General features: G+C 45.5%; 1 protein-coding gene across 1 annotated transcript; it reads left to right on the top strand.

The window, feature by feature from the left end:
* Positions 1-813: 813 nt before the first annotated feature.
* On the top strand, positions 814-8,005 carry LDLRAD1 (low density lipoprotein receptor class A domain containing 1). The gene is made up of 6 exons (XM_019530632.1): positions 814-933; positions 2,617-2,671; positions 5,214-5,447; positions 5,792-5,929; positions 6,593-6,721; positions 7,215-8,005. Exons 1-6 carry the CDS (start codon positions 814-816, stop codon positions 7,358-7,360), a joined length of 822 nt encoding a protein of 273 aa, XP_019386177.1. The 3' UTR covers positions 7,361-8,005.
* Positions 8,006-12,148: the final 4,143 nt, after the last annotated feature.

Below are 12,148 nucleotides of genomic sequence, written 5' to 3'. Positions count from 1 at the left end.
TGACTTCCTGCCCTTTGGGCAGGGGGCTGGACTCGATGATCTCCCGAGGTCCCTTCCAGCCCTAATGTCTATGAAATCTATGAAAGTGTCCTGTGGAGACAGAGCGCTACATGGTGGCAGCAGGGGCCAAGGTTAATGTGAGCATGAGCACCTGCCTGGCCATGGGTGAACTCGGGACCAAGAGTCCCTGGGGGTCTCAGTCCCCCATGAGGGGGTCAAGATCCTTGGGGTGGAGTTTGACCCCGAGCTGAGCAGGAGGAGGGCCTGGAGGAGGAGGCCAAAGTGAAGCAGAAATTGGGTCTGTGGCACGTGTGCCACATCTCCATGGGGAGGATGCCTCATGGCACTCATGAAGGTAGTGTTGCTACCAGTGCTTCTGTACACCGCACTGGTCTTCCCCCCTACCCCCCTAAGTGTGTCACCCGCAGAATCCAGAGAGCCATGTGCATCTTCTGGGGATCCAGAATGGAGAAGGTGTCAAGAAAGACCCTGTACAAGAAGAAATGGGCCGGGGCAGGGGGGTGCCAGACAGCCACCTGTTCCTGCAGGCACGGTACAAGAGCCAGATCTGCAAGCTGGTGACTGGGCCAGCAACCAAAACAGCCTGTCTAGTCAAGTTTTTTGCAGGTCACCTCCTGAGACCATGGGAGGGGTACGCTCCAGCCAAGGGGAGGTGGTACACCATGGAGCACCTCTGGTTTTACAGGGCGATGGAGTGCTGGAGCGAGGACGGGCTACAGAAGAAAAGCCCAGACACCATGTCCAACCACAGGAAGATACAGAAGGCAGTCAGAGACAGATGGGCTATTGACCATGGAGCTGCTCCCTGGTGACGACTGCCAGGCTGTCTGGGACCGGATCTTCCACAAAGACCTAAGAAAAGACCACAGAGACTTGAACTGGCTCATAGCTCATGGTGTGCTCCCAGTGAAGGTGTGGAGGCACGGAGTGAGACAGGAGACTAGACCCTGCTGGCCCAGGGTAAGCTACCAAGATGAGTGAGACCATCGGCCACCTCTTTTGGCTCTGCCCCTATGCCAAGGGAGTGTGAAAAGGAGAAATGTCACCTCCCGCTCAGACCCTGGTTTTGAGATGTGTGGGATGCCCTCCTCTCCTCTGCCTAGAGCCCCCACTCTGGGACTTAAATCTGGAGAAAGTAGGGGTACTCAGCGTGTCTGCAACAAGTCTCCCAGTGCCATAGGAGGGGTTGGTGTGAGAGCCAGAAGTAGAAATGATTGCTCTTGAGCCCCTGCTACATGCTTTGGTCAGTTTGCTTTTAGAAATGACTTTATAATGGTAGAGCGCGTTTTGTTTCTTTTTCCGCTGCCCATCCCACTCGCCTGCATGCACCTTGCCCTGTCTCCAATTTCCCTTGTAGCCCCGGGCTTGAGTATTGTGGCTTTGTCTTCTTCAAGCTCTTGAAAGCTTTTCCTCCCCCAGATACTCATCCCTTAGTGACAGACAGACAGGAAATAATAGATGCAGAGCATCAAGAGGGGAAGGATGGGTTTTACCAGCATGCTCCCTTGCCTTACCCTGCTCCCAGCCCGGTTGGGGGCAAGTCTACACAGTCTTCAATGGGGTAAGAATTAGGTCAATGGCAAGTAGTTCTGGGCGCCCCATCCAAGGACTGCAGGACAGTTACAAGAGGTACCTCTGCTAGTTAGCGCTTCCAGTATAATACTGCAAAAGTGTCTCTGTCCTGCCTTGGAGCATCCTTTCCAGCCGAGCTCGAAGGGCAGCATTGCTCAGTTCAGATAATGTGGTGTTTGCCAATGTGTCCACTAGGGACCAGGATGTGACTGCTTCAGTCCTGAGCCTGGGGAAAGGCTGATGCTCCTTCTTTTGTTATTGTTCCTTTATCTGTATGGCCACAGATTAGCTTGACTCTCCCATTCATTCCTCTGTTTCTCTTAGTAACCAGGTAACGCACCCAGCATGCCTTGAAGGGTGTCAGCTCATGCGAAAAGAGCAGGACCTGAACAGGACTCGCCCTGCCTGCGGCCTGGCTGAACTCTGCACCGAAAACAGCTCCCAAGAGCTTTACCACTCGGGCTAGGGAAACATAAACCCTCCCGTGGCTGTATGTGAACTATGAACAACATTTATCCTCAGGTAACTTTCCTCCTTTGAGAAAAATAGCTTGGAAATTGTTAAACAGCATCTTCTGCTCTTTGGTCTCTCTATTGCAGGCTTCTGTAACACAGCTAGTAGTTTAAAAGCAACATGCAATTAAACCACAAGTCAAATACTCAGCTTAATGTAATGCTGGGGTTTTATGAGAATCAATTTTACCAATGGGGGGAGGAGACTAAAAAGACAGCTCAACAAGCATGTTGTTAATTAAATATTTTACTAGCACAAGAGTGATGTTGTAGCTGTGATCCAGAAATTATGCAAAAGGCAAACAATTCTTAATAAAAGATAGCACTCCAAGAGCTCCTTGCCTCTGGCATATTTTACACATTTTAAGCTCAAACCAATCTTTTTGCCTCTAAAGTTGATAATATGGTGTATGTGAGATTCTCATGTAAAGTAATATATAAGGGCCTGAATAATTTGCTATTACTTCTAAAGCACTGCTCTTTAAGCACTGTTTTCTTGTTTTGTTTTTAGAGATTTTTTGATGGAGTCCCTTCTGATTCAAAAAAGCCCTTCTCTGAAGAAACAGGTAATTGGCAAAAAGTGCATCATTGAAAAGTCTGTTAAAAGATGTCCAGGGTTTCCATTCTTCTCCACATAGTAGTGAGCACGAAGAAGGTTTTGCTACTGTTGTGGCTTTTCTGTCATTTGTGCTAGGGGAAATGTCCTGAACATGGATTTTAGGGCATACATTCCTGTTGCTGGTATGAACGTGGCAATATGCGTGGTGTATAATTTGCATCTAACTTCTCTGTGTAACAACAGAAAACCTTTTCATTAAGGAAGACTCAGTGACTATCCAAACTTTTAGTTTAAGTTCTTCACCTGTTGTGAAGAACCTGCGCTCTGTCCTGGTTGGGCCTCGTCAAACTGCAGCAGAATGACTGTCCACATCAAAATAAAATGTTGAAACTCAATAAAATTCAGCAGTAAATATTTGAACATCAAGGCACGGTGACACTTTATTACTGGTGTTGACTCTACGGCAGTGGCATTGGCTGCAATCTCTATAATTCAGGTTCAAAGACAGCTTTCTTGTTATAACCATACGTGTGCTGTTTTCTCATGCTCTCTTTTCGGATCGCCTTGCCTGTGAAGCTGAAATATGGCGTGCTTACTTCTCTATACATATGAGGATTTTGTATGTCCCAAATGTGGTCAGAGTCATTCATCAGTGTGGCAAGGACTCTGTTTTTCCAAACTGTTTTGTACAGCCCCAGACACAAGTAATAATGGAAGCAAATATTGTGAGTACTGCACACAGGTTTTTGCAGTTCATTTTGCAAGTCCAGAACTACCAGTGTTCAGGAGGAGCTTGCAGCTCCTTACTCCTCAATTACAGGACCGATTTGGAGTTTTTAATTATGTAGCAACACACCATTTAGCAAATACGATTCAGCTTTCATCTTACTTTAGACATTTGGTTGAATCGAAGGAAATGTGAGCCTAAATTTAAAGACAAAGTACAAATGTACAGGAGACCAGTATTAAGGCTGTATCTCCTGCTTTCTTTTTCATATTTGCTGACTTGCGAGCATATCACAGTTCAACTTTAACATAAAGTAGTAGTAACAGTCTTAGCATTTAATTTCCTTGATTTTTGCCTTATTTTTTAGTCTAATTTCAACTTGAAGACTTTTCGGGGTATTTCTTCTATCTGACAATAGAAATAGTCCTTTGCAGAGATCTTATTTTGCAACACATCATCACAGTAGTGTAGTATCAATAATCCTTATAGCAGAGTGTGCCCTGCTGCCAATGGTTTTATGAGCAGGGGACTAGTTGCCTGGAGTCTTAAACTGAATGTTGCCCCATTGAAGTCAGTGAGAGTGTCTGTATTCTTAGCCTTACTGCTGGCTTCCTCCTGTTATTTAACTGCCTTGTGCCTTTGTAAGTGAGTTGTTTCACTGTTTAAATTACTTGATTGTAGTGACCATCCTTTTCATAAAGTACTTTGAGCTGAGTCTTTTGAGAGAGTGCTAATGTCTTGCAGCTCGTGGTAGGGTGACTACATTCAGTGATGTGTTACACTGATTATTTCAGGCAATGGTATGACTGTTTCAATGGACTGTGGCCTTATTGGCACTGATGGTATTGCTTTGCAGCATTTTCTCTGCATGTTTTCTTACTGCCTCAGACATTACCATAACCCAGGGATGTCAAAAATACAGTCTATGAACTGGATCCAGCCCATGCAGCCCCATCAGCTGGCACCCCAGTGCTGGCTGTGGGTCTTGAGTTGACCCACAGGTAGCACATGGCATGTGCTAGACCAGTCCTGCGTGCTGGGCCCAGGACATCCACTGCATGAGAGCACCCAGTTTGACCAGTCCAGGATGTAAGCCACATGCAGCATGGGTCCCAGACCACCCAGAGCGGGTGACCAGCATGCGGGGGTTGGGGGAGTGTGTGGGCCCAATCTGGCCATTGGGGCCAGTCCTACACCACTCATCCAGCCCACAGGTGGGGGAAGAATTTGACAGCTCTGCCATAGCCTGGTATGCTGATAGATGTGTCATGGTTTATAATACACAGGGCTGGGCAAGTTCTGCAGAAAGATTTTGGTGACTTGTTCCATTTGGATTTTTGCATTAACTTGCCATCTCTGGGTGCTTGCTCCTTTTGGCTCCCTTGCCAGCAGTGCTTTTGTGATGAGTTTCATTGGCCCAGTGAGCTGCTTGCAACAGGGACTGTATTGCTGCATATTTGTACAGTAGGTGGTCCATGAGCAGGGGTTCCTAGGTACTCCTGCAATAAATCATAGATACCAGAATTTTCAAAAGCCGAGGTTCAGATCAGCAGCTAGAGGGTCCCTGAAAGAACGTTTCAGTAGGACCAAACAGTGTGAATCCTGGATTACACCCACTCCTGCGTCCTTCTGTTTTGTTTAGCTCCATAGAAGCACCCAGGCACTTAACAAAAAGGATCTCATGTGATTTATGAAACCAACCACCACAGCCGACATTTGGATTTTCAACCGTTTCCACTAGGTGAATGAACATCACAGAAATAATTTGCTAAAGAAACTTGGGAGTGGTTTGAATAAACTCGGGGCTTTTGCTTTGTGTTTTGAGTAAACAGCAGCTTTTTCAGGGTCAGGCTGCCTCTGCCCTCTGCTTTCAGGTTGGAACGTGCTGACACTCTTTTTCCTTGTATTGTAACAGATTGCTGCAAGGCATGTGCTGCATGGCTAAGGTGTACTCGAAGGTGTGTCTGTGTGTCTGCTGTCGCACTGTTTGTGCTTGGCATTATCGCTGCTATTGTCGGTTTGGCCGTCACATTTGGAATCCCACCACGTACGCCAGGTCAGTCTTCCAGGGTTACTCTGGTTTAAGCAAGGTAATAAATCCTCAGAGAAAAATTGCTGCTGTATTGTCAACCAGCTGGACACAGAAGATGTCGTTTGAAACCAGTAGACAGAAGAGGGGAAGAGAAGCAGAGATTCTGGAGATGAATTTACAGTCTCTCGGTTGAGAGTGCTAAGGTTGAACACACGCTTGTCCTTAGAGCTTAACAGGATGATAGCAAATCTCCATTGCTTTGGGTGCCATAATCCCAGTGGGGGTATGTGTGGATCTCTATTGTACAGCCTGCTTGGACACAGGATCCAGCACTAGCTAAACTCATTTATTTCCTGTTTTCCCTACAGTGAACCGTTTCTGTGTGACCTCTGATAATCGTACCGGCTTCTTGTGTGATGACAGAGAGAGTTGCGTTCCAGCCCATCAGGTCTGCAACCGAATCAGAGAGTGTGCTAACGGAGAGGACGAACAGGAGACATTGTGCAGTAAGCAGTTGACATCTCCTCCCAATGATTGTCTGTCCAGCCTTGGGCCTGCTCCTCGCTTACCCTCTGAGCTTTCACTTCCCTCTGACTTCAGGCTCAATGCCGTAGCTGTGGGAAGATGAATGGTTGTTGTAAGCTGGGTGCAGAGACACTGTTTTTTCCAACTCTACACAGGGAGACTGGAGATCCAGATAGGGAAGAATCCAGGTCCCTTGATACCCACTTATATTCCTTAAGCCTAAGACTATTGTTTGATCGGTTTACTGAACATAGAATTAAACAGACGTTGTGAAGGAGTACTCTAGGAGCATGTGAGAGATCTGGGTTTGATTTATGGTCCAGCTGACAAGGAAACGGATGGATCTGCCAAAGAACAGAACAGGGACATCATGGTTTTGTTCCTGGCTCTGTTGGAAGCTTCCTTTGAGCAAAACACATAACCTCTCCGTGCCTGCATTTCCCTCGAAACCCGCTGGTGCTTCCCTCTGCCGCTCAGCTTTATTATCAGGCTTAATTAATACCTTCTGAGTGCACTGAGATCCTTGGCTGGACAGAGGATTGGGAGTGTAAAATACTATTGCTAATAATTGCTTTCTTGTCCTGATATCTACTTTTTGAGTGAAGTGAGAGCATTTTAGTGTCTCTAGGTGTCTTTCCCAATAGGTGATTTGCCCAATAGCCTTCCAGGATATTTGATATTCCGCTGCAGCTATCCTAGCTACTGGATCTATGCTGATAAGAGGTGTAATGGATTCAATGACTGTGGAGACTGTTCTGACGAGATGGGGACCTGTAAGTCGCCCTTTGGCTAACAATTAACAAAACGCCCTTTCTGCCAACTTGAATGGTGATGAACATGTTACTGAATAGATCACCTCAAAAACTACCACCCCCCACAGCTACAAAACAAGTAGAACCCGTGTAAACTTCTTGTCCAACAAAGGTACCCCGACCTTGATGTAGGACACCACCCTCTAGCAACATTAGTCCACAACCCACTAAATTCATTGTCCCTCTCTTGTTGTGGCTGTCAGCCTCTGTCCCAGATGAGGAGGTGATTTAGTTATACTGATATCTGTTCAGTGGGGACTGGAACATGACCACCAAATACCATATCATGTAGGTAGATGCCTGCTGCCAACAGTATTGGTCACTGCCAACTTGAGCTCTGTCCAAACTAGCAGCCTTGCAGGAGAACAGTTAGCTGTATCAGGGTTAAACCCTGCCAAAATGTCACTTGGCAGGGAAGCAGAGGTATCCATGTTCCCTCTTTTCTGTCCCTAAGTGGCTGGCTGCCCTCCTTGCGGGCCGCAGTGGTGGAGCTGCACACCAGTGTTTTACGAGTACTGCACCTGCGTTCCCAGGAGCTTCTGCCGAGACGGAGTACAGCACTGCACGAGCTGGTCTGATGAGTACATCTGCATGAGGTGAGATGCCTGTGCCAAGTAGTAGCCATGCACCACTGGGCACGTTCTGCACTGCTGCCTTGTAGTCTCCTCCACCCTCGTTTGAAGTTGTCGCCTGAGAACCATGGGACCCGGTGGTTCTCTGCTCACCGCACCGCAGCGCTGGAAGGGGGAAAGCACGGTAGGCTCAGCAGGCCGACCAAAGGACTGGGAGATGAGAACTGCTGGATGCTAATCCCATGTGTTACTGACCTACTCTGTGGTTCTGGACTGGTCACTTGCATCTGCCTTCCTCTGTTGCCCCAGCCGAGGATCTCACTGCTCTAAACACCCTGGGTGTGGTGAGGGTTGATTAGTCTTCACTGACTGTAGAGGGCTTTGCAGATGCATCATGGTGTCTAGGCATGAAGCTGTGATTGCAAAATACATTTGAATGCTTGCAGGGGGAAGTGGGAAATGACAGTGGGTGTGAGTGCCAGCACTTTCCTTTCTTTCCCAGGACATATCTGACAAATGCCAATGTACTGTCAATTCAAACAGCAATGAAGACCAGTAAGTGGCCTCTGACTGGTTTTCTTTTTGATAACTGCCATGGTTGCTCATTAGTCACCAATGTGTTGGCAGAAAGGAAAGTAAGTTCCCTTGGGGTTTTTTGTAACTCCAATCTAAATGCAGCTCAGTTATAAATCCTCTTCTCTGTCCATATCAAAAAAATAAAAATCATATGGGCCAGATTCTTTTTCACTTATTAGAAAATACTTGGAATTAGGGGCCTAAGTGAGAGTCTATTCTATCTCCTTGAGCCCTGGAAAAACAGATTATGTAAAAGATAGGTGAACCCTCTCCCTCTACTCACTGCTTCTTGATGACTTGTCCTTCAGGGTCAGATGATGGTATGTTGCAAAAAATGATGCATTAACGCAGGGGTGCTCAACCTCTGGCCCACGAGCCAAATTCTGATCATGGAGCCATGGCATCTGGCCCATGGGTCAAAAATTTGTCGGGGGGAGAGGTAAAATCTCTGTGTGGCCAGATCCAGCCCTGCCTGGATCATTGCTGTGCAGCAGGATCAGGGCTGGGTCTGACCCCCACACATTCAGATTGGGCCACGCTGTCCCCTGCCCCACTCTCAGCCCTGCACATCCGGATGAGGGCTGTTGCATCCCTCCCCATGTCCCCCAGTTGGGGCCAGGCTGTTCCCTCCCCTGGTATGTCTGGATCAGGGCTGCACCCCCGTGCAGCTGGATCAGGCCCCTGCTATGCCAGCCCCATGTGCCAGATCAACCTCTCTGCCCTGCAGGGCAAAAAAGTTGGGCACCCTTGCATTAATGGATTTCCAGAACTTGAGCAGGGTGGCGCAGAATCGCAAGTAAATGCCCAATACAGGGAAGAGAATCTGACCCAGAGTCAGTGTTTCCCGTTCCTGGTTGAGAAGCACTGGCAGCACCAGCAGTAGTTCTCAACCAGGCGTGCCACTACATTAAAAAGTTGGTAGAGGGGGTTGCTGGAGCTCTAAAAATATTGAGAACCATGGCCTTAAATGGTACCTGGAGACATCTGTATGTGAGGCGCACCTTTGGCTGTAGTCTCTCAACCCACACTGAAAACACTGGTGGTAGTTGTGCCAGCTGGAGAGGATACAGAGGTAAGTCAGGGGTCACCCCCACATGTGAACTGAGTACACAGCTGAGCTGGAGTTAGGTGAAGCAGTGCGAGCCCTGAACTTGTGCAGGTTGGCCATGAAGCTTTGAGCATCCGTCATATAATGGCCTTGTCAGGAGTAAAAGGTCTAATTAACCAAAGCTAGGGCGAGCCAGCCGAATGCTGCAATGTAACTACAACGTAAAACAGGGAGAACTGGCAAGGGGGAGAAACCCAAATTCATACCCATTCTGTCTGCAAAGCCTTTTAGCATTGTAACAAAGTAGCTTTGTATTAATCTCTCCACAATGCTCCTTCAGTTGGGTCAGCCTAGATTGTGTCTGATTTGGAAAGCAAGGACTGTCTCTGTCAGGGTTTTTTTTTTTATGGTGATGCTCAGTTAATCGTAAATGCCACAACAGAGGCAGGAATGAAAAGATGAACTGAAGCAAGGTTGCCCAGGTGGAGAAAGTGGTGGGAGAAAAAACCTTTTTCTTCCTATAAATTGTTAGTGCAGCTGCAAACTACATGATGAAATACATTTCTGGTTACAGCCTGTTTTAACTCTCAGCTTACCGCTCTGAGGACAGGCCGGATTAGGCTGCTACCACATGGTTTGTACATCGAAATGATGAAGTAAGAAAGAAAAAATAGTCTGAAAGCAGTATGCTGGGAAATGGACCCGAGTTCCCGGTGTAGACGTTACATGACAGCAGATCCATCCGTGATCCACACAGTAGCGAAGTGGTCATTGCAGTCAGTGGCTGAGATGCCTGAAGCACTTCGGGGGTTTTGGACATATTTGCCATTGAAATTTAAGATAGATATCATGCATCTCTTCCAATGTATTTGTAGGTAGGGACTTTATGCTTGAAAGAAATAGATTTATGGGAAATACATCTAGTTTTCTAAACCAGGCATCAGGCACTGTTTCCACCTTCCTTTCCCTCTTCCCTTCCCCCCACTCCAAGTCCTAATCTTTAAATACAAAACTCAGCCTGTTCATTTCCTCTGTGTTCTGTCTGATCTAAGACTTCTACATGACTTGTATAAGCAGTGAATGTTTATTGCTATCTGTAACTGGGATACAGCTATAGGTCTTTGAGATTTTCTTTAAAGAACTTTACTGACTAATACTTTTATTTAGAATGAGATAGGAAAATCCTGTGCAATGGAACTGATGCTATAGCAACCTTTAAGGTACATTTGATAACCTGTCCTTGCAAATATTTAAAATCAAGCTAAGAGGAATAGCTTCTGTGTGAAAACCCCACCATGTATTTAGTGCTTATATAGCGGAGAAGTATGCGTGCAGTTTTATAAAATAAATATTTGCTGCTTTAGAGTTCTAGTCCAAGATTAAAACATTAAACAGAGGTTCATAGCTGTTTAAATACTGAAGGCCGATTAGTGGTGTTTGGAATACACACAGGTCATAATTTCAGGTCAAAACGATCAAGTTGCCACAGTTTAACCCTTCAGTTAAGCTGAAGCCAGATTCTCAGAGAAATTTCAGTTTATTTAATCATGATCATCTGGCTTTGTGTTCCTCATATGAAATCAAGACATCTCCTTGGCTTCATAGGACAAACAGAAAAACAGGTCTGTCCTTGTAAACATGGTGCAAAATTAGGGGACTAATGGAGCAGGAAAGGACACTTTAATGGAGGAGGAAAGGAGAGGGATTAAACAAGGTGGCATATACATATTAGCAAATAAATTTGTAGGTTTGGTCACAACACCAGGTGTGTGTGTATCAAGGTGACTCTTGTAAGCATTTCCTTGTTAGCAGCTTGATTTTTGTGAGCATACTGCATGTCTTAAAGAAGCACATGATTAAGGCCAACAGAGTAATAGACTGCAGGTGAGGCCATTCAGAGGAGGGGATGGCTGGAATTCGGCTCGTGTTGGCATACAGCCTGTATTGACCCAGCTTCCTGAAGAGACACCAGAAACCCATACAAGACTATTACTCCACAGGTTTGGCCTCTAAAATGGCCATATATATTGTCATCAAACATCTAAGAAATTGTGATGGTTATAAACATGCTTTTTGTAGCTTTTGTAAAACAAGAGTGAACATAGTATTACTGATGAAAGATCTGCAAAGATGGATAGCCTTATCTGTAGAGAGAGGTAGTCAAGCATGTTAGTCTGAAGGCAGGGGAGATATGCACCTTTATAGGCTAACAAGACCAGATTGAGAGCACAAGCTTTCATGAACCCACGTTCACGTCATCAGATGTTGCTGAGTGGATATGGGTTTACAAAAGCTGGTGCTATTTAGCTAGCCTATAGAAGTGCACATCTACCCTGCCAGCTTGTCTGTAGAGACAGGCTTATTGGCACTACTTGCAAACAGTGCTCTTTGACCGTACAGCACAGATCTGTCTCATAAGAATGAATTTTAGTTTCAGAGTTTTCATAAGAATGCAGTGGTGTACGAAAGGATTTCTTTCTATTTGTATTGAGAACTCAACTAACCAACCTCCTCTTAATTCCGTTAGCAGTTACCATACCAAAATAGTTAACTAAGACAAAGTCCTCAATAGTCAGACACCCAATACCCATAGCTCAAAACACAAGAATTAGTTTGGCTTGCACCGAGTCAAACAGCTATTTAAAAAGAGGTCAGAAAAGATATCAGAGTGCTGGTACAAGAAATAAGATGTTCAGGTCACAAGTTTCAAAGGTGATGGAGGATTCTAGATGCAAAATTTTGTTCCAAAACTGGAGCACCCAGAATTAAATTGCTTTTGAAATTCTTGGTCTCAGTATTTCTGTGATCAGCAAACCTCAAGACATTGACAACTATATTTTCCTGGATTTAGGTAGTATAATAATTTAGAACCCTTCTAGATACGCTACATACCAGAACCATGTGTGTAGTTTTGCATAGTATCTATAGATACCACAAACGTTTCCCAATAAAGCCATTTTTAGACTGGGATAAACACTACTCATCTATATCCAGGGTATACATGCTTAAACATGTTGCAAGCCACAAAAAGGTTGAGAAGAGGAAAATGTAATTGGTTTATAATGGCCATTAATTCTGCTTTTCAGCAGTTACAATTTTAGAGTTAAAGTTTGATCTTGAGACAAGCTTTCTAAATGAAAAGTTGAAATATGGGAGAGAGATGGCAAGTTAGCTAAAGTAATATTTTAATAA

The sequence above is a fragment of the Crocodylus porosus genome, unplaced genomic scaffold (assembly GCF_001723895.1).
Source record: "Crocodylus porosus isolate Cpor-Errol unplaced genomic scaffold, CroPor_comp1, whole genome shotgun sequence".
Classification (NCBI taxonomy): Eukaryota; Metazoa; Chordata; order Crocodylia; family Crocodylidae; genus Crocodylus; species Crocodylus porosus.
Note: the sequence above shows the minus strand (reverse complement) of the source record. Positions and strands in the feature narration are given on the sequence as shown.

Coding starts and splice junctions, on each gene's coding strand:
- LDLRAD1 (XM_019530632.1), top strand. CDS start 814: ATGGAGCTGCTCCCTGGTGACGACTGCCAGGCTGTCTGGGACCGGATC. Junction 2,672..5,213: donor GCCCTTCTCTGAAGAAACAG/GTAATTGGCAAA, acceptor GCTTTGTGTTTT/GAGTAAACAGCAGCTTTTTC. Junction 6,722..7,214: donor TTCTGACGAGATGGGGACCT/GTAAGTCGCCCT, acceptor TCTGTCCCTAAG/TGGCTGGCTGCCCTCCTTGC.